The 25,621-nt window shown below is 53.1% G+C and overlaps 1 protein-coding gene across 4 annotated transcripts in view; it reads left to right on the top strand.

Annotated features, from left to right (window-relative positions):
• The window catches only part of RNF220 (ring finger protein 220), a 230,630-nt gene that overhangs the window by 197,759 nt on the left and 7,250 nt on the right, over positions 1-25,621 (top strand). For 2 of the 4 annotated variants that reach the window (XR_004974029.1, XM_036349374.1), the window contains exons 1-6: positions 12,117-12,372; positions 12,504-12,546; positions 16,031-16,152; positions 16,510-16,642; positions 25,164-25,260; positions 25,442-25,528. Coding sequence is in view for 3 of the 4 variants with exons in the window: in XM_036349374.1 (XP_036205267.1) it covers positions 12,319-12,372; positions 12,504-12,546; positions 16,031-16,152; positions 16,510-16,642; positions 25,164-25,260; positions 25,442-25,528 (536 nt within the window). In the remaining variant the exon portion in view is untranslated. Of the gene's footprint in view, positions 1-1,137; positions 1,184-4,772; positions 4,875-12,116; positions 12,373-12,503; positions 12,547-16,030; positions 16,153-16,509; positions 16,643-25,163; positions 25,261-25,441; positions 25,529-25,621 lie in introns of those variants that run through there. The other 2 variants (XM_036349376.1, XM_036349375.1) reach the window with 2 other exon arrangements.

Raw genomic sequence — 25,621 nt, 5'->3', positions numbered from 1 at the left:
TCCAGACCTTGCCAGATGTCCCCTGGGGGTAAATGGCCCTGGTGGAGAACCACTACTTTTTTCTGCATCTGCCTATCCCTTTGCCTGTGTGTCGGGTGTGTCCATGTCTCACCCTGAGGCTGCTCCCTGTGTATACACCCGGTGAGTCTGTATCTGCCCCCACGTGCTCTGCGTTGGGTGTGTGTCTTTGTGTGTCTGTGGGCATGTTTTACCTGGACAGCTTGTACACGTGTCTGTGCGGGGACCCTGTGTGAACAGGCTGTGTCTGCCTCCATGCGTGTATCAGTCAGCACCTCTGTGTGCATGTATTTGTGTGTGTCGGGTTGGGGGGGGCGGGGGTGAGTGAGTGCACGTGCATGAATGTGTGAGCACAGATGTGGTGAGCATAGCGGGGGCAGCAGGGAGGGAGGGACAGGAACAGGGATATTAATGTTTCTGAAGTGGATCTGATTTGATACGTCTTGTTCCATTGTCAGCATCTGTTTAGCGGGGATTTGTAATACTTTGTGGCTCTGGATCACTCATGCTTAGCGCGGGATGTGGCCTTGCATACCAATTTTGTTATTAAACACAGTCCTCGCCTCCCCCACAGCCCATCCATCACCTCCTGCCCCCGCCCCCGCCTGCTCCAAGCCACCCACCATATTTCAGGGCCCAGCTCCCGCCCGCCTGCCGCGCCCGATGCCGGAGGGCCTGGGGCTGACAAATTGAATCAGGGGGAGATCATTCCTGGCCTAACGCAGTTTGCAGCGTGTTGGAGGGAGAATTGACAAGAGCCATGTCAGCTCCATCACCCCAGTCCCCGAGGAGCTAAGAGCAGGCTGGGGACGGGGGGTGGAGGAAAGGGGGTATCCAGGACAGGCGGAATCTTCAGGGCCGATACCAGGAGTTAGGTAAAGCCTCTTTCCTCAGATCCACCGGGGAGCCTACCATGTGTAGTGTCTGTACCCCCTTCCCAGGAGCCAGCTCTGGTGCTTAGCCCCTGGTGGACACTGAGCTAGGCAGAGTGGAGCTTGGCCGAAATGGGCTGGGCGAGGCTGGCTATGCCTTCTCTTTTGGGGGTCTTCTTGCTATTCTACTCTCGCATGTCCTGGGCAGCAAGTGGAATGGTCACCCTGTTCTCTTCTTTCTTGGCAGCAAGAATTCCCTTCTGAAGGATGCCATGGCTCCAGGTACTCCCAAGGTAGGTGGCCAACTGTGTGTTTTCCTCCTGCCCATCCTAACCTAGGCCCACCCAGAACTGGTTCCACTTGAGGATAAAAGGAGCTCTTCCTGGAACTCCAACTGTCTCTAGAGTTTCAGCGTCGGCCAGAGGCCTAGGGCTGCCCTGTGCGCTTGAGGGTATGTGTGCGTCATCTGAGTGTGAGCTCATCTGACTTCCTCTCTTCCAGTTAGGACAGGGGTTAAAGCCAAAAATGGCCTGTGGGTGTGGGGGATCCAGACTCTAAAGCTGGAGAGACTCAAAGGAGGAAGGTGAACTGTAGCAAGTAAAGGGAAATATAGAAGTGCAGCTCAAGACAGGTGGCACAGGCCTTAGAAGCCAGGGGAGAGAGAGAGAGAGAGAGAGAGAGAGAGAGAGAGAGAGAGAGAGAGAGAGAGAGAGAACTTTGTCCTGAGGGCAACAGGAAGCCAGAGAGGATGCTGGACTCATCTGGGGAGACAGTCTGCCCCTCTGAACAGACACTATGGGAGAGAAGTTTGAAAGCATCAGATGGAGAAAGGGAAAGTGAAGGACAAGTAGCTCAAAGGAGGGGCCAAAGAGGCCTCAGCACAATGACCTGATTTGTACCAAGAACTCCCCATAGGTGGCCACAGAGGCAGATGGTACTGCTTCCTCAAAGGGGATGCTTTTGAGGGAGTGGGGACCTGGGGAGGAAGACTGAACCCTCGCTCAGTGAGTGCCCCCTTCCTCACACCTCGGCATCCTTTCTCTTAAGTTCTCATATGACAGGGAAGGCAGGAATCCCTAGTCCTTTGTATAGGGAGTGAGGAGTGAGTGTCAAAGCTTTGGGAATGGGTGAAAGCAATGAGGGAGGGTGTATGGAGAGATTAGAGCAAAAGCCAAGAAGAGAATCTGGGGGCTCCTGCATTGGGGGTCAAGATAAGGTACAGCAGCCCTGGCCAGTGTGGCTTAGTCGGTTAGACTGTCGTCCTGGACACCAAAAGCTGGCAGGTTCGATTCCTAGTGGGGGCACATGCCCAGGTTGGGGGTTTTATCCTGTGTTGGAGGCAACCAATTGATAGTTCTCTCTCACATCAATGTTTCTCTTTCTCTCTCTCTCCCATCCTCTCTCTAAAATCAATTTTTAAAAAACATTTTTTAAAAAGATAAGGTACGGGAGACAGGAAAGGAACAGAAGAGGAACAGTCATGAGTTAGAAGGGGCACAGAAGAACAGGGTATCCCAGAATCCTAAGGGGGAAAAGCTCCAAAACCTCTGGTGTGGTCAGCAGTCAGAGAAGCTGGAGAAGGAGATTGTTGTGTTTAGATTGCTTAAAGGCCCTGGTGACCTTTGAGAGGGCAGTTTTGGGGAAAGGATCAATATTACCTCCGGGGGTGGTCCCCCACACCCCTGCAGGCCTTATAAAGGGTAGGAATGGACTTCGCACCTTCATTCGGGGGAACCACCCAACACACAGCAAACTAGTCCAGCCTAGGCTCGGGGAAGGCCCTGGCCCGGGAAGCAAAGCCCTCCCAGCCCTGCGAGAAGAGGCAGGGGTGACCGGCAGCTGTGGGTCATGGGGGTGGGGAGCCACACTCTCTGAGCCTGGCCCCGCTCGAAGCCTTCAGTAGTCGTGGTTACAGTAGCAGGTTGGTCATGGACAAGCTGCCAGTTAGGCCATTACAACCACTGACACCCGATATCTGAGCGTGGCTGGCGGGACTGAGACGGGGACCCCAGCAAGGCTGGTGTGCTAAGGACAGACACCTAGTCCCCATGCTCACAATGCACACACTCCCAGATCAGAGTCCACTGCCAGGAGGGGAAATTCCTGCAGCTGCCCACACTCCAAGGCAAGGGCCATTGCTCAGCCCCTTCCAGACATGTGCTCCACCCCCAAAGCTGACATTTCAGGGTCTGTCCTCTGCCTTGACTGAGGCTTTAGGGAAGCAGGTCATGGATGGAAGGGGCACGCGGTAGAAGGTTCAAGCAAGAGACTGAGAAGACAGGGACAAGGAGGGAGGGAGGGAGGAGGAGAGGGCGAGGGGGCCTTCGACAAGATTGATGGCCTCGTTGCCATTAAGAAAAAAATTAGCCGGTGGCGGCTATCATATTAAAGGGTGAAGAAGCCGTGAATTATTTTCTTAAAGATCTTATCGCTTACAATGATAATTTTACCTTCCAAAAGGCCACTTTTAATGAGGCGAAGAGCCAGGCAAAAAGTCATGATTTAATGCCGGGATTTTTTTTTTTTTTCAAAGCACATTTTACTGCTTTTTGGTCCATGTTTAAAAAGCGCCAGTGACCTTTTTTTATTCCACTTGCCCCAGGTGTAATGCTGAGGCCTCCCAGGGCTTCTAACCTAGAGAGGAAGAGGGGTGGGGGGAGACACAGCCTGAGCTTGCTGACCGTGGGGGGCAAGGCTACATTGTTTCCCCTCCGCAGCACCCTCCTCCTACAGAGCAGGGGAAGGGCACTGCCGAAAGCCCACCTCTTTTCTGAGCTGGGGCCAGGTCCCCTACTAGGCCTCCCCCTGGGCCGGGGTGGGTGAAGAAGGGGCTCCCAAAGCAGGGAGTCCCACCCCAGGCCCTTCCCAGCCTCCCTGCTGCAGCTCTTGGGATGAGGCCGCGTCAGGGAGCCCTGCCAGCCAGCAGCTGCCCCCTCCCTTCCCGAGGCCCTTGCCTGAGGATGTGCAGCATGGCCACGGCATGCGGGTCACATCCTACGGCTCAGTCGGAGATGAAGGATAAATGGCTGCTCCATCTTTCCCAAATTGCTTTCTTTGGGCTGTCACTGGCGATTTGGCATGGTTTTCTAGGCTGGGGAGGCCTCCTAGGGAATTGTATGCTGCTGGCTCAGAGCTGCACAGGCTGGAGAAGGTGGGGGGAGAAAGTATGGATTGCTCTCAGGCCTCCAGGCCCCCACTTTGCAGCTGAACAGGCCTTGGCAAGAACCAACAAGAGCAGGCTGAACGTGCCATGTGGTATTTAGAATTGTGATGCTCGCACACATTTTAAAGCGGACAGTTTATTAATCTAAACTGCAGGCGTATGTAGAAGAGGCCGTGTAGGATTGACATGGGGGGATTAGTTTTGCTGGGGGTTTTGCTAGGGTCATCGTCGCAGCGCGGGGATAAATGGACCCAGCGTACATCCCTAGCTGCCCGCAAGAAACTCATACATACTATTTAATTTACTGTCTCCATAGCGGGGCTGCCATCAGCCTGTATTAGGGGCCGGCAGGGTGGCCAGTATGTGGCTTTACCCCCAACCCTTCAGGGGGGTCCCAGAGTCTCTGCTCACTAAGAGAAAACACAGCCTGTATCGCCTCTGTGAATAGGCTGGGAGTCTTCCTCCCGGAGTAGATATGAGCTGGGATCTAAGAGATTTGGGCCCTCTCAGGGGGGTCTCCACCCATCCTGAGAACCAAGCCATCCTTTCCCACAACCACACTCCCAGGACCTGGCCACATGCCTTCAGAATCGCCAGTGGTCCCTCTATCCCTCCACCCTCCACGCTGCCTCCATCCCAAAGCTCCACAGGAGTAGAAACTAGGGGCCTGACTGCAGGTCTCATTCCGCTGAGGCCATGTGTCCTTTTTCTCCTTCCAGTCCCTCCTGTTGTCTGCGTCCATCAAGAGAGAAGGCGAGTCTCCGACAGCATCCCCACACTCCTCGGCCACCGATGACCTGCACCACTCAGACAGATACCAGGTGAGGAGCGGGTGGGATGGGCATGAGAAGTAAGTTCACTGGCTGAGGGCTCAGCGGGCATGCCTGGTACTCACTCCTCCCTCCTCAGGAGGCAAGAGGAGAGGCCTGAACTCTTTTTGGTTCCCTCTATGTCTAGTGCCCCTAACTGACCCGGAAAGGCACAGGTGTCAGGGACTGTGCCTTAAACAGATGGACTTTAGGGAGACATAGCCAAGGTCCCCAGGCTCTGGTGGGCTCTCAGCACCTCTGAAGCATCCCATCAAGCAGGAGGCATCCTGTAGGGTTCGGAGTCATGACGGACCCAGAGATAGCCCGAACTACCTGAAGACTTCACACTTCAAAACCATGATGCCCCTGCCCTGGATAGTTTGGCTCACTGGATGGAGCGTCGGCCTGGGCACTAGAGGGTCCCGGGTTCGGTTCTGGTCAGGGGCATGTGCCTTGGTTGTGGGCACATCCCCAGTAGGGGGGGGCGGGGTGCAGGAGGCGGCTGATGGATGTTTCTCTCTCATCGATGTTTCTGATTCTCTGTCCTTCTCCCTTCCTCTCTGTAAAAAAATCAATAAAATATATTTAAAAAAACAAACAACAAAAAAAAACCCATGATCCCCCGAGCAAGCAAAAGCCATTCAGTCCTGCCAAACCTTGGTATCGGGCCCAGACAGAGCTGCGGGGGGGAGGTCACGGGAGTGGGAGGGCAGACATTGCCTGTGAGTGCCTTGGCAAACAGGGAAGGAAATAATCACACAATCCTAAGCCATCAGAGCAGGCCTAAGGGCAACATCCTAGCTCTGTTTTGACCTTCTTTGTGATAGGAAGGAGAAAGAACTTCCCCCCAAAGCTTCTCCTTCTGAGGAAAGATAGGGCCCTGCCTTTAGGAGCCCCAGTCAGATGGAGAAAAACAGGGCCCTGCTCCAAGGAACACTTGTCTATATGGCAACAGGCCTTCTCCAGGAGCCCCAGTGCAAAAAGGGAAAAACAGTCCTAACTCAGAAGCCCTGATCTGATGCAGAAAAACAAGGCAGCGGGGACCCATACCTGGGGTAGGGAACCAGGGTCACTGCTGGCACCCGTGAAACCTTTGATGGAATTAGAGTTCTCTCTGAACACTCTTTTCTTCCAGCTGACACAGCCTGGCGTCAGGGTGCAGAGCTTAGAGCAGGGGTGGGCAAACTTTTTGACTCGAGGGCCACAATGGGTTCTTAAACTGGACCGGAGGGCCGGAACAAAAGCATGGATGGAGTGTTTGTGTGAACTAATATAAATTCAAAGTAAACATCATTACATAAAAGGGTACGGTCTTTTTTTTCAATAGTTTTATTCATTTCAAACGGGCCGGATCCGGCCCGCAGGCCGTAGTTTGCCCACGGCTGGCTTAGAGAGTGGAGCTCCGGGGTGGGCTGGACACCAGCTTCTACTGGCATCTCCTCCACAGGATGCCTTTGTATGGGACTCAAACTGCACAGCCCAAAGTGCCACCCCGGGAGGGATCCCTGCTCTCAGGAACCCTGGTTTGAGAAAGGCACTCAGTCTGGGACCTGGGAGACATAACCCTCACCCAGACAACCCTGGTTTGAGATGGAGGAGAGACCCAACCCTAGGGAATTCTGCTCTGATGTGGAGACAAGGCTCTGTCCCAGAAAGTCTCCCTCAAAGGTATGGACAGAGCCCTGCTTCCAGGGACCCATCCTCTCAACTTCAGTCACAGCAGTCAGCCTCACCAGCTGACAAGCTCGGACCAGAGTCACCGCCAGGCCGAGGCATGGGTGTTCAGGCATGGGTGCTCAGGCATGGCACCAAGGCCTTCTGTGATTTAGATTCAACCCGTATCCCCAGCTTCCATTCCTAATACTGCCCTCCATGAATCTTATGGGCTATGCTCGCCAAATTAATGCTAACTACTCCCTGATTATGCCATTCCTTTTTGCCTCTATGTTATACACATGCTGTTTCTTCTAACAAGACTGTTTTATTTTTTTACCCTTCAACAACCTGCCCAAATCCCATCACCTCTAGGAAACCTTTCTGAGTTAGCTATCTCTTCTCCTGACCCCGATGTGTCCCTATTATGGCCCTTACCAACTTTTGCTGTGTTCATCCATTTAGGTACGTTTCAGTTATCTCCTGGTGTATAATAAACCACCCCAAAATTTAGTGGCTTAACACAATTTATTATTTCTCATAATTCTGTTGGTTGACTAGGCCTTTCCTTACTCCTGCAGCTCATTCAGCTGGAGGACTGGCTGGGCTAGAAAGTCCCAAATGGCCTCCCCACATACCTGGAAGATTGGGGGACCTCGGTTCCCTTCCACATGGCCTCTCATCCTCCAGTAGGTTAGACCAGCTTCCTTACTTGGCAGTCTCAGGGTAGTGTCACACCAAGAGGGCGAAGGACAAAGCTACAAGGTGCCTTGAGGCCCAGACTCTGGAATTCACACATCACTTGCAAAGTGTCACAAAGCTAACCCATGATCAAGGGGTGAGATGTAGTTCTTGATAGGAGCAGGTGCAAAGAATAGTGGCCACGTTTAATCTATCACAATGAGCCTGATTCTTCCACTGGACTTGGAGTCCTTCCAAGGCAAGGACCTTGTCTTATCCTTCTTTACTCCCTTCCTTTACTCACACATTCAGCTGTATTCACTCATGCTCAGCCCAGTGTCCTTGCCTTCAAGGGGTTACATTTGCAAACAGATAATTAGGACCCAGTGTTTTAAGTGCTGTGACAGGGGTATAAGTTTCTAGAATTGCACAGGGGACAGAGGAGAAAATCAGTCAGAGCAAGCTTCACAGAGGAGGTAATGACTGAACAGGGTTTCAGAGATAAAGTAGAAGTTCACTTTGGTGAACAAGGAATAAAGGGTATTCTAGATCAAGGCAACACTATATGCAAAGGGCATAACAGTATAACCCAAACAATGCATCTAGGGACCTGCTATCAGTTCAGTTTTGTTAGAATGTAAAACACAAGGAAAACTGATAGGAGATGAAGTTGGAAAGTGCCCTAGGGACTAACTGGGTATCCTACCCCCTGATCTTTATACAATGCCTGGCAGGTAGTAATTGCTCAATTGTATTGGATTTTTCTTTTTTTAAATATATTTTTATTGATTTCAGAGAGAGAGAGGGAGAGAAACATGAATCATTGATCTGCTGCCTCTTGCACGCTTCCTACTGGGGACTGAGTCTGCATCCCAGGCATATGCCCTTGACAGGAATCGAACCTAGGACCTTTCATCTGTAGACCGATGCTCTATCCACTGAGCCAAACCAGCCAGGGCAGATTTTTCTTTTTTGATCATCAAACTCAGTCTCAAAATCAGGGGGTTTGGTTTCTTGTTTGGAGTCCCATTTATTTAGCCCCTGCTGGGTTACCCAACCTCTTAACCATTACATCACTTTACCCTCATAAGCAACTGTACAAGCTAGGATTCACTGCCCCTCCAATTTATTGCTAAGGAAACAGGTCTAGAGAAAGGAAGTGACTTTTCTAAGAACACATATATTCTTAAGAGTAACAGAGCAGAATTTGAGTTTGAGTCTGTCCATCCCTGAATCCTAGATTGTTTCTCAGCCCTGCACTGGGCTCAGGGGCTTCCCTCATGTTTCCTCATCCCCTTCCCACTATTATTTCCTGCATGCTAAAACCCCGTTCTGGGTGACTAGATAGAGATGACCTCCCAAGAAGGGACAGGTATGTAACTAATCAAAATATATAAGATCAGAGGGAAGCCAGGGGATTATGAAAACTCAGAGGAGGCACCCTAGCTGGTTTGGCACAGTGGATAGAGCGTTGGCCTGCAGACTGAAGGGTCCAGGGTTCAATTCTGGTCAAGGGCACATGCCCGGGTTGCAGGCTCGATCCCCAATAGGGGACATGCAGGAGGCAGCCAATCAATGATTTTCTCTCATCATTGATGTTTCTATCTCTCCCTCTCCCTTCCTCTCTGAAGTCAATAAAAATATATTTTTAAAAAAGATCTCAAGCCCTAACCGGTTTGGCTCAGTGGATAGAGCGTCAGCCTGCGGACTGAAAGGTCCCAGGTTCGATTCCAGTCAAGGGCATGTACCTTGGTTGTGGGCACATCCCCAGTAGGGAGTGTGCAGGAGGCAGCTGGTCGATGTTTCCCTCTCATCGATGTTTCTCTCTCTCTCTATCCCTCTCCCTTCCTCTCTGTAAAAAATCAATAAAATATATTTTTAAAAATCCTATCTAATAAAAGAGAAACATGGTAATTGGCGTATGACCGCTACCCTTCCCATTGGCTAATCAGGGGGATATGCAAATTAACTGCCAGCCAAGATGGCGGCCAGCAGCCAGGCAGCTTAAACTGAACATGAGGCTTGCTTGCTTCAGTGACGGAGGACTACAACGTTCCCCGCCTGCCTTGCCGGCCTCTGAGCTTGCAGTTTAAGAAACATTGTAACAAATATAGAAGCTAAACAAAACCCCAGAATCCAGCTTTCAGCCGGCTGGGATCTCAGAGCTGGAGTTGATACAGAGTTTCGATTATAGAACCTAAACAAACGAGATACCTGTTTTCAGCAGCTGAAGCCTCAGAGCTAAAGCTAGCCCAGAATAAAAAAAAAAAGAAAGAAAAAAAGGAGCGGTTGGGAGCTTCAGTCCCAGCCTGAAAACAGCCCTCAGCCCCTCACCCAGACTGGCCAGGCACCCCAGTGGGGACCCCCACCCTGAAGGGTGTGTGACCAGCTGCAAACAGCCATCATCCCCTCATCCAGGCTGGCCAGGCACCCCAGTGGGGACCCCCACCCTGATCCAGGACACCCTTCAGGGCAAACCACCCAGCCCCCACCCATGCACCAGGCCTCTACCCTATATAGTAAAAGGGTAATATGCCTCCCAGCACCAGGATCAGTGTGACAGGGGACAGCACCCAAACCCCCTGATTGCCCTGCGGCTCTGTGTGTGACAGGGGGCGGGGCCACAACCTCCCTATCCGCCCTGCTCTGTTCATGACAGGGGAAGGCACCCAACCCCATGATCGGCCCTGCTCTATGCCTGATAGGGGGGAGCTCCCCAACCCCCTGATCACCCTGCGGCTGTGTGTGACAGGGTGCGGCGCCCCAACCCCCCCACCCCACGGGCCCTGCTCTGTGTGTGACGCGGTAGAGCCATAACCTCCCAATCGGCCCTGCCCTGAGTGTGACAGTCGCAGCGCCCCAACCCCCTGATCGGCCCTGCTCTGTGGGTGACAGGGGGCGGTGCGCCAACTCCCCTATCGGCCCTACTCTGTGAGTGACAGGGGGGAGCTCCCCAACCCCCTGATTGACCCTGCTCTGTGTGTGACAGGGGGGAGCTCCCCAACCCCCTGATGGGCCCTCCTCTGTGCGTGACAGGGGGCAGCGCCCCAACCCCTGATTGGCCCTGCTCTGTGCGTGACAGGGGGTGGCGCCGCAACCTCCCCATCGACCCTGCCTTGAGTGTGACAGGGGGCGGTGCCCCAACCCCCCCAATCAGCCCTACCCTGAGCATGACTGGGGTGGCATCGCAACCTCCCAATCCACCCTGCTCTGTGCATGACAGGGGGCGGCGCCCCAACTCCCCAATCGGCCCTGCTCTGAGCCTGACCAGGGGCTGCACCTAGGGATTGGGCCTGCCCTCTGCCACCCGGGAGCAGGCCTAAGCCAGCAGGTCGTTTATCTCCCGAGGGGTCCCAGACTGCGAGAGGGCACAGGCCGGGCTGAGGGACCTCCCCCTCAGCCCCCCCCCCCCCCCCAGTGCACCGGGCCTCTAGTAATAAAATAAAAAGATCTCAAACTAACCTTATATCTCAAAGAAGTATGAAAAGAACAAACTATAAATAAACATGATTAAGCTAGTTTGTGTAAATGCAGCCTAAGGCAAAATGTGAAACTAAGAATCAATAGTAGAAATGGCCAAAGTATAAACAATAAAAAAATTTTTGAAAAAGAAAACTCAGAGGAGGCAACTAACCCCACCTTGAAAGTGAAGCCTTCCAGGCTGGGTGGGGTGGGGGGCTGGTGATCCCCCAATGACCTTGTATGCATATATGCATAACCTATGGACGCAGGCTAGGGCTGTGAAGGCCTGGGGCAGGAGGCGGGGCGAGCCAGAAGGGATCAATGAGAAAAAAGGGACACGTGTAATACTTTCAACAATAAAGATTTTAAATTTTAAGAAAAAGAAAGTGAAGCCTTCCAGAGTCCTGCAGGATGAACAACAGTTAACCAAGCGGTGGACATGGAGGCACGGGGAGCACGGGGTGCTCTGCGACACCCGTCAGAGGACACAGGGAGAGAGCCGGAGTGCTCGAGTCAGAGTCTGGAGGCGCAGAGCCGGTCAGACAGGGCCTGGATGCCTCGCTGCAGAGGTGCAGGTGGAGAACCACTGACGGATTTAAAGAAGTGGGGAGGCAAGGTCAATTTTGAATACAAAGCTTACACTGTGTAGTGTGGAGGATGGGCCACAGGGAGAGAAACTGGAAAACAGAAGGCCAGATGGGAGACAGCCGCAGCCTTACAAAGTTCGTAAGATTATGAACTGGAGCAGTGACATCCCAGAGGTGCGGCCATTGGAGAAGCATTCGGGGGGTGGCCTGCCCGCGGCGCGCGCTGTGCTGGGCCCGGTGCCCACATGGCTCACGCCGGCCCTAACCTGGCTGGGCACGGACAGGATGCGCCTGGGCGACCCTCAAAGCGGGGGTGGCCGTGGTCTAACGCGCGGGAGGGCATCTCTCGGCGAGGCCTGGACGGTCTCTGAGCAGGAGACGCACAGAGGCGGAGATGAGTTTGTCTGTCTGTTGTTGTAAGAACTTTAAAGGTGGACTCTGAGTGTTCAGAATGAGGGCAGGTGGGGCCAAACCCCACTGCGAGGCTCCGCTGTGAGCACACCCGAGTGGCCGCGGATCCCCCAGTGAGCTGAGCCCGGGGACGGGGCGCCTGTGCGGGGATGGGCTCCTCCAGCAACGGGACTGCAGAGCGGACGGGGCGGGGGTGGGGGCAGGTGGGGCGAGCGGCGGGATTCACCTCGCACACCCGGCCGCCCCGGGGACGGCGCTCGGCGGGCGGGACCACGCGCAGGGAGGGGCGTGGAGCGGGACGGGAGGACCCGGCCGCTGCTCCGGGGCCCGTAGGTTCTGCCAGGGTCGGGAGGAACCCGAGGGCGGGCCCAGCCCGGGGCTACCCGAGTGCAGCAGCTGTTTCCTGATCCCGGTCCGGCCGCACCCCCCTCTTGAACTTTCACCCCCGGCGCGCGACGGCGGCGGTCACGTGATCAGGGCCAACATGGCCACCGCCGCCGCTGGGAGCTGAAGTGCCGCCGCCGCCGGGCAGCCGGGGGGAATCCGCTCGCATCGCCGCCCTCGCCGGCCGGGCGGCCGCGGGGCCCGGAGCGCCGGAAGCCGGGGCTGGGACGGCACCGCGCGGCGGCCCCGGGGTCCCGTTAGAGCAGCCCCCGGCGGCTATGCCGAGGGCCCGGAGCGGCCGGCGGAGCAGGGGGGCCGGCGGGAGGGAGGAAGTAGGTTTGTTTACGGGCTGTTTGGGGCGGGACTGGCCTGGGCCGGGGTCGGTGCCGAGGCGGGGGCCGGGACTCCGGGCCGCAGCTTACGCTCTTCTCTTTTTTTGCATCTGCCCGGGCTCTTCCCCCAGACCTTCCTGCGAGTGCGAGCCAACCGGCAGACCCGGCTGAATGGTGAGTCTCGGTCGGCCCCTCCCTCCGCCCCACCCCCGGCCTCCTCCCTCCCTCGCTGCCTGCAGCTCCTGGCTTAGCGGCTCTCTCCGACATTGGGGCCCGCTGGCTTCCTCGCAGTCACCGTGCGTGAGTGTGTGCTAACCGAGGGGGCCGCCCTCAGTTTCCCCGTCTGTCACATGGAGGGTATGGTCCCCAACTTTGGCCCAAGCCTCTCTCAAGGCCTTGAAGAGCCCTGGGGGGCAATAAGCGCCAGAGGATGAGGAACACGCTGCACAATTCCACTCGGGAGCTCAGCTTTGAATTTGCAAACTACTGGGACCTCACTGTACAAGCCGGCAGGGCGCTGAGGATGTTTTTCTTCCAGTTTTTAATCAGTGCCCAGTAGTGTGAATGCGGTCTCGCTGCTGAGACTTGACAATGCATTGAGATCAGGAGTTCCCACGGCAACAGGAACTAACTCATCCCAGGGCTCTTTGAGTTATCGGTCGGCCCACATTTCACAAAGGTGATCAGCGTGGGCTCGACAGCTCTGTCTGAAAGCGCACCGTGTATGCACTACCTGGCCGTCCCCCCCTTCCCCCCTCTTGGATTCAAACCTCTGGAGTATTCCTATTTGCAGAACACGATTGAATGAGCCTGGCTTTTTGTACTGACTAGGGTGTGGTATGTCTGGGGGTTGGCTGTAAGGGGCTTAGGGTCTCTGGGCCAGCTGGTAAATGATTCCCAACTCCTGCCACGCAGCTTCTGCTGCCAGGCTGAGCCTCGTTCTGGGAAAGGGAAAGCATTCATTATGGGCTGGCACCATGTTGAGCGTTATCATAACACTTCTAAGAGGAAGGTGTTAACACACGTTTTGTAGATAAGGAAACTGAGGCTTGCAGAGGTGACACTGATTTGTTTAGAATCACACAGCTGGGGTGTAACTGAGCCATGATTTAAACTGGAGTTTGTTTACCACCAAAGCCTGGGCTTCTCCAACCGTGCCATGCTATCTATCTCCATGGCAAATCTGACTTTACCTACTCAGAGGTCGCCTCCGTGTAGGGAGCGAAACTTCTCCTACCATACTCTGGTTATTTTGGCGAGAAGATAACCAAACCTACCTTGATTATCGGAGAACTTCCAGGTGATGTTTAATCCATCAGGGTGCTTTCCTGGGACTACAAGGGATCTTCTGTGCTGGGAGGCCTGGGTAAGGAGAGCATCCACTATTGTGCCCTCTTTGGTGATTCTGTGAGGTTCATTTCTTTATTCAGTCATCACAGTGTTTATCATAGTCCCCGTCTTACAAGGGAGGCACACCTTTGGGCTCTAGGCGTGATAGGTAAAGGACCTTTTTATTCTCACACTGCGTCATACAGACTTCTAGCACTCTCAGGTCCTTTGCTCCATGCCTTTCTGATCTCTGGCATCCCTTCTCCAGCCCAGCCCTGGCTCTAGAGCAGAGATTTTTCAACCTTTTCATCCCATGGCACACGTAAACTAAAGTTCTGTGGCAAACCAAAATATATATTTTTTGCCAAGCTGACAAAAAATAGATATAATTTTGATTCACTCACACCGGAAGGCTATTGTTGTGTTGCCTGTAGCCATATTTTTTACAATAATTCTTTATTATTGAAAGTATTGCATATGTCCCCCTTTTCCCCCCATTGACCTCCTCCAGCCCCAGCCCCAGGCCTTCACCACCCTATTGTCTGTGTCCACGGGTTATGCATATATGCATACAAGGTCTTTGGTTGATTACCTCCTACCCATCTCCCATCCTCCCCCTCCTTCACCCCCATCTTCTGTAGTCATATTTTTATTTAACAATCTAAGGGAAAAGAGTAAATAGTCAGATATTGCATGTTTTAAAAATTCTTGTGGCACACTGGTTGAAAATTGCTGCTCTAGAGTGTCAAGGTGACGTGAACCTGAGATATCAAGGGTTAGGGCAGTCAAGACAAAGGAATTTCGATCTGTATCCACAAAATCAAGTGGGGCACCACAACGGGATCACATCTATAGCCAAAGCACAGGAAATTGGAGAGATGGGCCAGGCCACACTCCATGCTCAGCCCTGCTGGGATAGTAGCTCTCCTATTGAGTTAGGTCTTGCTAGGACTACTCTGTTTTGGAGTTGGAATGGCTCCCTGCCTCAGACCTTCAACAAGCAGGAGCTGGACCCCAAGTGCATATTCTTACTGCCCTAGCACACTCACGGGATTGATCTTTGTTGATGCTGATCAATCAAGGGGACTCTTAAGACAGGAAAACACTTTAGGCTATTGTTTCCTATCCTGCCTTTGCCCCTTTTTTGCTACTTAAAAAGTACCTTGATCTCTCTGAGCCTTGAGTTTCTTGATCTGTTAAAATGGATAATGCACCCGATCTACAGGCTATTGAATTAAATGAGCTACCTTGTGTAAGGTATTTGGCTCTGAGCCTAACACAGTTGAAGTTCTAAATTGTATTAATTCTCAACTGTGCCCCCCTCCCTAATCTGCATTCATGAGCTTCCCCCCAGGGTCAGTGTCCCTGAGAAAGTTCTTCCTGGCCCTGCAGGGGGGAACCTTTCCTTCCTTGGCTAACTCCCCCTCCCCCTAATCCCAATCCATTTGATCTCTGAGTGGCTACCCCTGCTTCTGCTGTTGCATCCAGGGAGGGGCTGGAAGGAAGAGTCCCTTGTTTTGACCCCTTCCTGCTTCAGTGACAGGAGGGCTGCAGAGAGGGATTAGTGAGCTAATTAGAAATGATTGCATCTCTCAGCATTAATTAGCAGTGCTGTGGGCTTGCGGTGTGCACTTTGGAATTGAGCCCCCTTCGGGACAGCATGGCAGGCAGCCCTCTGCCTCGGGGGCCTGCCAGCCCCTCTGCACTGATTAGAAATGATGGAACAGGTTTGAGTAGGCACAGTCAGGGCTACCCTCTCAAGGTACTGTGGCTTTCTGACTCAAACTCTCTATATCTTTATGACTGGGCCTCGGTCTCCTCTTCTGTAAAATGGGACCAGTGGCCATGAGAGAATTCCTTCCTGGGATGATTCTAGGCTCTTGGCCCAGGAACAAAGTGGATTTTACCTGATGAGTGAAATCATCAGGCCCCCTGAGGGACTTTGGATTCTAACCAAGAGATGTTCTCTAAAGTTGTATATCTGACACCAAAAGAGCCCATGGTCTTTGGCCTTCTAGGGAGACACCTAGCAACGTGGAGTGTCTTTGCTCATTGGACGTCTTGAATTCTGCCGGTACGGAGGTATAGGTTGAGCTTGAGTCAGCTGTGATGAGTAGCACTTCGCTAGCCTAGCTCCAGTCTCCTCCCCAGGTGCTCTTGGCAAGTGCCAGTCCCCAAAGGAGAAGGTGCATAATGAGGGCCAGATCAGGCACTGAACTAAGGGGCTAATGGCTGGCAGGAGGTCAGGATGTATCAGCTGCACTGGGACCCTGGGAGCTACAGTGACCGTCTGCCTGTTCTGTGCTTTGTTTTCGGTTTCTCCATGCAGCTCGGATTGGGAAAATGAAACGGAGGAAGCAAGATGAAGGGCAGGTATGTCCCCTGTGCAGCCGCCCCCTGGCAGGATCGGAGCAGGAGATGAGTAGGCATGTGGAGCATTGCCTTTCTAAGGTAGAGGGGCCATCACCACCTACCTCCCCCTCCCCGCCCTCGTTCCCCTGAGACTAGTTGCTGACTGCCTCCAGATCTCTGTGCTATTGGGGTCTTCACGTGGTCTCAGCAGCTTCTTCCTCTCTGTTTTTGCTTTCTTCCTTTGCTGTCACTTTCCCACCCCTCCCCTGGGGCACCAGTGGCAAATGATTGGGAAGAGGCCCAGGTCTTTGACCTCTAGGTTGGTTTACTTCACAGGAGCCCTAGAGCTGGGGTTGGCATACCACAGTGGGGGGCCAGGGTTATGCCTTCCTTGCAGGCCCTGGGGGGAGACAGGGATGGCCTGGGACCCACGTGATCGTGCTCTCCTCTTCACAGAGGGAAGGCTCCTGCATGGCTGAGGAGGATGCTGTGGACATCGAGCATGAGAACAGCAACCGCTTTGAGGAGTATGAGTGGTGCGGGCAGAAACGGATACGGGCCACCACTCTCCTGGAAGGTGGTTTCCGAGGTACAAGCAGCCGACACATAGGCAGTGGCACTGGTGGCCAGGCCTGTGCTGGGTATCCATCTGTTGGGAGCCAAAAGGCCAGGGCTGGTGGCCGGTCATCCGTTCCACCACATGGGAACTGCAGCTGGCAGGGCTCCTTTGTGACTGTGCTGCCTGCCTGTGATGTGCATATTAAAATGGAAGTATTTGGGTGGGGAAATGGAATTGTGAGGCTGCAAGCTAGGAGTGACAAGGGGGGCTCTCGGCCTCGGGTGATACATTGAAGGTGACAGCCAAGCCACGTTAGCACCTGCATAAAATATTAAAGGGACGGTTATGCATTTATCACTCTATCCCTCTTAAGGCTGATAAATGAGAATCCAGCAACCTGATGTACACCTCCAGCACTGGGGGCCCTGAGGGCTTCCAGGCAAACACATTGGATTTTCTTCCTCCTCCTCCTCCTCCTCCTCCTCCTCCTCCTCCTCCTCCTCCTCCTCCTCCTCAGGCCCATGTCAGAGAAATCAGTTACAGAGGAGAGAGTGAGTTATGGCAAAATCTGACCTCCTATGAGCTGCATTGGTGAATCTAATTTTAGCTCTGTTCCCATCCCTTCTGCATGGGCCCCTCTGCCCTGAAGCAAGAGGGGCCTAGGCCCAGCGGCTCCCTGCTTCCCTTGGGTTCTCCCCAGTTGCAAGAGGTCTGCAGGGCCCTGCCCAGCTCACTGCCCTCCCAGCTCCTTGGAGGGATATGGCGTGGCCCAGTGGGAGTCCCCCACTCACACCAGATCAGAGAGCAGACTGGTGCCCAGGGTCAGTGTCCTTTTGTCAAACTCTCCTGCCTTGGGCAGGGGAAGAGGAAGCTGTCTGCCTTCTGGCCTCCAGCTCTTCTCTCTTTCTGTGCTCAAGCACAGCTGGCACTGCAGCTTGTGGTCATTAAGTGAGCCAGTCTGCTTCCCATCTGCCTCCAGTTCTCTGGGCATCACCCTTGAGAATACTCTGTGTCTGGTCTCTGGGGAACCTCATAGTAGCTGGGAAGAGGGTCTCTGTCTCTTTGGGGCCCAGCTTTTGGTGCTGAGGCCTGGTCTTCACGGTGCTGTCCAGTGCAGACTGGCTACACGAAGGGGCTCCAAGCCCAGGCGGGTTCTTATGCCTCTGGGCTTCTCACATTATCCAAGTGTTTGGGGACAAGCCAAAGTGTAAATCAGGAAGGTTCATCAGACCCACCTGGAGCTGGGGAATGTTCGTTTGTCATTTCACTCTGGTCCTGTCCTAGAGAATGAGCAGCAAAGCCCAGGATCCTGTGAATTGTACACAGGCGGCAGCCCGTGCAGGGTCTATTCCATGATGCTGCTCTGGGCTCACTGTGTTGGCTGCTGCAAATAGTCACATTCTCCATTGCTGTGGCAACTTCTTAGTCAAGGTTTCTTGGCCCTGAACTGGACATGATGGCTTCTGGGCATCAGACGGCTTAAGGGGATAAAGCTGCACAGGGCTTGATGATTTGACATAGTATTTCCCCTACATGGGATGCATTTACAGAGCAGGTATGAGGGACTCCTAGGCCCTGGGCGGGTGTCAGTTTTCCCTGAGTGTTTACACTGTGAGGTTGTTCCTTTCAAGAATTCCTGAAGGGAGTTCAAAGGGGGCTTTTCTTTGAGCGATTTGGAGAGCGAGAATGAGAGTGAGACTTGAAGAGGGAACAGGGGCCAGAGGTGCCTTTATCTGCAGAGAATTGCTCCAGCTTTCCTGATAGAAGCTGCTGCTGCCTCTTAAACAGCTTAGTGCAGTCAAAAGACAGGCAGACTTGAAAGGCTGTTTTACAGTGAGATCAGCAGGGGCTACAAGGCAGAGCTGGGCGCAGTGGAGCGGAGGAGGCTGAGGCTCCTCAGTGGGGCAGGGGGTGGGGGGACTATCAAAGGAAGCCCTGGCTCATCCTGACTGCCGCTGCCCCGAAAACCTGTCTGCAGAAGCTGACCATCTGTCAGTCTACCCTCCCTGGCCAGGACCACTAGGCCCCAACTCTTGAGGGGTTGGGTGTGGCCCCGCCAGGCGGGCTGGTGTCAGTGCATCGCATTGATCGCCCGCCGGGCGGGCCGGGCCGCAAGCCGGGCAGCGCGTGCTTAATGTGATTGAAAGGCAGTTAAAATGGCGGTGACCTTTTCAGGAGGAATTAGATTGCCTGCCAAGACCGGTTAGAGGGAGTGATAACGCCGGCTGAAGAAGCTGCCCGGCCGACTTCAGAGAGAAGGGAGCAGAAGCAGGATGAGCAGGCAAGCAGTGAGGCCCATTTAAGCTGTGCTGTGTGTGCTGACAGAACAGAGATTGCTGTCCTTGTTAGATATGAAAGAATTGAAGAATTGCAGATAAGTTCCTGTATCTGATCGTCCCCTACCCCTCCTCCCAGACCAGGGCCCCTTCGTCATCGTCAGTAAAGCTTCCTTTCAGGCCCACTGGGAGCTGGTCTGATGGAGTAAATCGGTTGCCTAGAATGTAATCAGCTGTGGAGCCAGTGGGCAAGCAGGAGTTTTGGTGGAGACACCTGGCTGAGGAGAGCAGGCCTTGGAGATAGGACCTGTGGTTACTGAGGGTGAGGCCCAGATAGCTCAGACCCGGGAGTGCTGAGAATTGGTATTTTAGGACAAAATGAAGGACCGGACAGAGCAGGTAAGCACTGAGATAGGACCAGCTGGAAATAGATCTTAAAGAGACTAAGGAAATGGGTAAAGATGTCAAGAGAGTAAGTTGGAAGGAACTTTCAGTGTCTAGGAAACACTGGCCTTCCCAGTTCTAGGAGAAGCCCTGGGCTGTTGATTGTCCTCTAAGAACCTTATGTTTGCTAACCTGCTACTGCCATTCCTTCCCACCCAGTTACAATTGCATGCAGGCGGCACACAGAGCCTAGTGCTTCACCAGCGTTCCCTTCAAAGAGCTCAGCGGTGAGGAGAAAAAGATGCTCTTCTGGGCGCCATGCCAGCCCTGGGCAGAGCAAGGGGCCTCTTGGCTAGAGCAGCAGGCCACAGGGAAAACCTAATCATAACAGCCCTTGGAGCAAACCTGCTCCTACCTGTAGTCAGTGAGATACATTGTCAGTGAGCCACACCTTCCCTCATCTCCTGTCTGTAGCTCCTGGGCTCTGGAGAAGAGACTTAAAGTGGTGAGATTTGATCCTTTCCCTGTATTGGTTGCCAGTGAAAGTTCCGCAGTTTTGAGGAGCCTGGAGCTCATAATCAGAAATGGGGAAAAAGAGGAGGAAGGGGGGGAGGGAGGGAGGAAGGAAGGGAGGAAGGAAGGAAGGAAGGAAGGAAGGAAGGAAGGAAGGAAGGAAGGAAGGAAGGAAGGAAGGAAGGAAGGAAGGAAGAAGAAAGAAAGAAAGAAATGGACAGGTTGGAGAGGATATGGGAATGGTTGGTTTCAGATAAGGTGATAATGATGTGGGGGGCACATGAGCATTAAGATAGAGGAATTTCCCAACAGGCTGCATAGGAAATGAAGGTGCTGCAGCTGTGTCTTTGAACCCTGAAGGGAAATGCACTGCTAGAATCCAGCATTGAGCTCCTTTGAATCAAACAGGTGAAAGGGCGGGTACTAGGAGAACCAGCTGTGCAGGGCCTCTGTCCTGTCCAGATCTTGGCTGAGGAACTGCATCTTTCTTGAGTCCCTGTCTTAACTTGAGGCTGGTTCCAAATATCCTGGGTGAGGTATCATGGAGCAGATAGGCAGGGCAGCTTAGGTACAGATTTTTTACGTGCTTATGGCTTGATAAAACTTCAGGGCCAGGTTATAATTCAAAGGGGTAAGAGGTATTGTGAGTCCAAGGGCACAGAGAAACAGGCCTTGCCCTAACTGCAATCTCCTTTGGCACATTGGTTTCTAAAAGATGGGAGGCTCAGGTGCTAAAAATGTCCCCCAGCACAGCCCTTCTGCCTGGTCCAGTTAGTAACAGGTGTTGGAATAGCCAGCTGCTGAAGGCAGTCTTGGAATGGAGAGGGTTAGGGCTGCTGCCTTCTAAGTCCTTTAATTATAACTGTTGCCTGGTGGGAGGGGTTGGAGAGGTGGCAAGGAGCAGGGCACCTTCTGTCCCCTGTGACGACTAACGGGATTTAATCGCCTTTTGGAACACAATTGTTAAGCTGGGACGGAGGGAGTGCAGGCTGAAGGAGCACGTATCAATGATTTTAAACGGCGTCTGTCTCTGTGCGTCTCTCCTGACGTGAGGCAGTGAAACGCGTTATCGAGGAGGCCCGGAAAGTGGCTAAGTGCGTTTGACACACGCCAACTCCCTGCCTCCACACTGGATAATTGCATTGTCAACTGTTCAGCGAGGTGGCAGGTGACACTGCAGGCCGATTGATTGTCCCGCATCGCAGCTCCCCAGACTGTCAGCTCCCCAATCGATGGCGTTTACACAAGACACCGTAACTGCATCTGTAACTAATTCCAGTGTAAAACTCTCCGGAAGCTGCTGCCCCTGCCCCCCTCTCCCCTTTGGAGAGCACAGACCTCTGGAGGGACCCAAGACTTGCCTTTCTCCCTAAGTTCTGGTTTTGTTGGGAGCAGTAGGTGAGGAAATCAATGGCTCCGTTTTTGTGGGTTTCAGGTTCCAGGACATTACAGCCCCCAGTAAACAGGCGTCTCCAGTTTCTCAATCGATTATTTGATCAATTGATTAAATTAACACTGATCTTTTTTTTCTTTTTTTCCCCCTTCTCAATGACCCAGGAAGAAATGAGTTTATGGGAGGGGGGTCATTTTTATAAAATTTAGACTTGCCTGTCATTTCTGCACTTAACCCTCTCCTTCTCTATTGCTAAGAGTTCACTTGGCGGGAAGGTATTTTTCGCATTGCCTGCCCTCCCAGACTGGGACCCACTGTGTTGAGCATCACTGACCACCAGGCTTAATTTGCCTGTAGGCAGCAGCCCAGCCCTTTGTGCCACCTTAAGGTGGGGCCAGCCCTAGCCGGCTTGGCTCAGTGGATAGAGTGTTGGCCTGCAGACTAAAGGGTCCCAGGTTCTATTCCAGCCAAGGGCACATGCCCAGGTTGCGGCTCAATCCCGCTGCCCCCCATCCCACCCCCCCCAGTAGGGGACGTGCAGGAGGCAGCCAATCAATGATTCTCTCTCATCATTGATATTTCTATCTCTCTCCCTTCCTCTCTGAAATCAATAAAAATACATATATTTTTAAAAAAAGGTGGGGCCAAACCATAGCAAGGGACCTCCTTAGTGACTAAAGGGTTCCCTGGGTCATCTTGGAGGTCCTGGGTGCTGAGTCCCTTCCCTGGGCAGCAGCAGCAGCAGCAGGAATGGCAGGTTGCCTATTACCCCCCAAAGCTACATGGAACAGGAGCCAGAGGCTTGGAAAGGAGCTCTGTGCCATCTTGCATCTGAGTACTGGCTTGGGATGTTCCAGCAGCTGAGAACATAAAATGACTGTGGAGCCTTTTTCTCAAAGCCGGTGGAGGGGGGGAGGGGGCGGGGGGTAAGCTGGAGGGGGCACTGTCTGCATAAAACGGCTTTATGGCCGTTTCTTTTTATTATGATTCTGCCAGAAGTCAGCAAGTGACATTTCATTAAGAAAATAAAGTTTAATGTGCTAGGAAGGAGGTTGGAGCAGGCTGGGGCAGCACAGGAGTGAAATTGGCGGCGGCAGCCTGTTCTGAACACCTGTGGGGGTAGAGAGAGGTTCCCAACATCTGTTTCCAGTAGGGGATGGTGTCAGGGTCAGAGTAAACTGCTCAGACCAGAGACAGAGCCCTTTTCCTCAGGAAACAAGGTGTCGTGCTCTCTGTCCTGCCTGACTGGTCAGAGGAACAGAAGGTCGACTGGGGCTGGTAGGGAAGATTGTGTCCTGAGAAGTTTCTCCAGGCCACCAGCTAATCAGGCCTTGGCCTGCCTTCTAGCGCAGGGCTCCTAGGACCTATTGGAGCAGCAAGTAGCCATTATTGCTCCGGTGTGTGGTATGGTACCTGTTGTGGGCCTGGCCAGCTCTGCTGGATGACGCTGAAATCATAGTCGTGAGTCACACTGGGGCTTTCAATCTGGTGAGCGTCAGTGACAATAAATATGATTTTGGGGTTGCATAGGAAAGAGCACATTCAGAGGAAGTATCTGGAGAAGTCTCATCCATACTCAGAACCTTGAGGGTAGGAATCAGATCTTGAAACTTTGTGTCCTCAATGTGAAGCCAGGCAGAGGATGAATCCCATAAAGGTTGAAGGAATGTTGTTGAGGTGGGAGTTCATTCAGGAAGTATTTATAGAGCAACTACTGTGTGTAGGCACGATGACTGAATAGTAGAAGGCATGGTTGAGCCAGCCACACTTGGCAGCATGAGCAGGCATGTGTTCTGTGGACCAGGAGGGCCAAGGTTCTAGGCAGACATAACAGGAGGTCTGAAGGCATGGGGGCAAGAGAAAACATGTAGGGTTTGGGAAACTACAGTAACTATGTTCTGCTGGGACATTCAAGTCCTGCTCCAGGCCTGGCGGCAATAGGACTGAAGAGGAAAGGACTTCAAGCCACAGGCTGCTTTAAGTGTTGAGAAGCTGGGGCTTTGGGGTGCCCTGTTTCTCAGCTTTGCCATGGGTTCTTTGATTTCCTTTCTGCCCAATAGGCAGGGCTGGGTAGGGCCAGGCTGAGCCGAGGATGTGAGGCTGACTGCTGAGCTGTGTGTACTTGGGGGAGGGGGGTTGGCAGGGCTTGGGGGGTACACGCTGTAAGTGAACCTGATAGCTACATTCTGATTGATGGCGGAGTTTGTCTCCCAAACTGTCAGAGGGTTTATAGAGGTGCCACTCACCTACAAGGCAGGAATTGCTTGTCAGGACACCTGGCCGTGAATAGGAAACAGAGCTGTAACTTGGTGTTTTCTCAGCTTAATGGCCCTGCTGCTGACCTGCCTGCGTTTGTTGATGCCTTGAGTATGGAGGTCAAATGAGGACTGTCAGAAGGGGTGGAACCTAGGCATGCCTAGCCTTTCTCTTTCCCTGGTGCTGCTTACCTCTGGGATGTGTGGGACCTTTGTCAAGCCAGAGACCAGAGACAGAAGGGAGAAAGGTTGGGAAGAAAATGTTTTTGAAATGGGCTTGAAAGATGGAGAACATTCCAGATGGAGTGAATAGCATGAGCAGTCTTAAGAGCAGGACATGCAGAGTTATGCTTAAGGTGCAGTAAGTAGTCTGTCCGTATGCATAGGGCTTGTGGAATGAAATGAGGGGAAAAGATCCTAATGGGTCTGGCTGAGGAGCCAGACTGGATTGTGCTTGCAGTGAGGAGCCATAGTCAGTTTTGGAACAAGGAAAAGAAGGGTCAGAACTACATGGGAAGCAGGATGAAGGAACAGACAAGAGGCTTGAGGACCCATTACGAGACTGTTACCTGATGAGGGTATAAGAGCCTGAGAATGGAAAGAAAGGACAAGAAATTTCTGAGATCATCAGGCAAAATTCTGAGCTTACTCCTCATCTCTTTAAGGATTTCCTTTCTGATTCCACTCCTAACAGATTCCATTGCTTTCATCTCTTTCTATCCTAGAAGGGCTACTTTGTGGCCAGTGAGAAGTGAGTGGTCTGAGACCACTAGCGGCTAGTTTATTAAAGCACTTGGAGCAGCGAACAGTGGCTGAGAAGGATGAGTTATGCAGAGTGAAAGGGACTAAAATATCAGACCACTTCTGAGGGAAGACAGGTGGGGAGGGAGGAGCAGCTTTGTGGCCTCTGACCTGGGCTCGCAGGAAGAGAAGTCCTGGAAGATAAGCCACATGATGAGTGAGTGGCCTAGTGTAGCTTCAGCAGCTCCCGCCCCATTGGCCAAGAGTCTGCCTGTGGCCGGACCAGTTGCATCTAGATGGGGTCAGCTGCCTGCCTGGCCCTGCCTCCGCCCAGCCTGGGTGCCTTCATGGGCTGCTTTGAGAAGCAGGTGTGCATGCCTCTCCTCTCATCTGTCCCCTCCTAATCCCTTTATAACTGCACTTGTCCAGGAATCTGGGCTGAGTGAGGTAGAGATGAATAATTAATGTCAGTCGTTCAGACACCAAATATTTGAACAGCTGCCTGGTGTTTTTGCTGGCAAGAACCTGGCAGCCAAAATCAGGATGACTGGAGTCCTGCTGTATGGCTCTGACTGGCCTTAGCCAGCCTGCTCTCCCCTCTGATGGACTTCTCTGTCTGGACCATGGGACACAAGGAATGCCAAGGACTTGGATGGGGTGATCTTGTAAGACCAGAATGTGTTGTCTTCCTAGATCTGGACAGCAGGCTTGGGTATCTCCTGAAGACCTGAGGTAGTATTTGAAGGGGCTAGTTTATGAAACCACTTGGAGCAGCAAGCAGCGGCTGAGAAGGATGAGTTATACAGAGTGAAAGGGACTGAAATATCAGAGTCCAGAGCACCTAAGTATCTGGCTCTCTATATTCCAGGCCCAAGTTTCTGTCTGGGCCTTATCTGGCCCAAAAGTTGACCCCCACCTAGAGGCAACAGAAGAGGCACCCTTGGCTTAGTCTTGTTGGGCCCCCAATCCTCACATCCTGCTTCCCACAGGCTCTGGCTTCGTCATGTGCAGCGGCAAAGAGAATCCGGACAGTGATGCTGACTTGGATGTGGATGGGGATGACACTCTGGAGTATGGGAAGCCACAGTATCCTTGGGGCACTGTGGGACAAGGTGGGGCTTGTGGGATAGGCCAGAGGGAAAGCAAAGTAGCTAATACCTCTGGCACTTACCCCCCCTCCCTGGGGTCAGTGTCTCAGTTCTGGCCAGGATTCAACCCTCAAGGCCTACCGCAAACTAGGATCCATTGTCCTTGACCACCATGCCAGATACACGGAGGCTGACGTCATCCCCTGCACAGGCGAGGAGCCTGGTGAAGCCAAGGAGAGAGAGGCGCTCCGGGGTGCAGTCCTAAAGCAAGTGTGGGCACAGGCTTGGGGGTGGACTAGAGGGGGATGGGAAGCCCTGAGGCACGGGTCAACCTGATACCCACTCTCAGGGCTGTCCTT

Source organism: Myotis myotis, unplaced genomic scaffold, assembly GCF_014108235.1.
Source record: "Myotis myotis isolate mMyoMyo1 unplaced genomic scaffold, mMyoMyo1.p scaffold_m19_p_2, whole genome shotgun sequence".
Taxonomy (NCBI): Eukaryota; Metazoa; Chordata; class Mammalia; order Chiroptera; family Vespertilionidae; genus Myotis; species Myotis myotis.
This window is presented reverse-complemented; position numbering and strand designations above follow the sequence as displayed.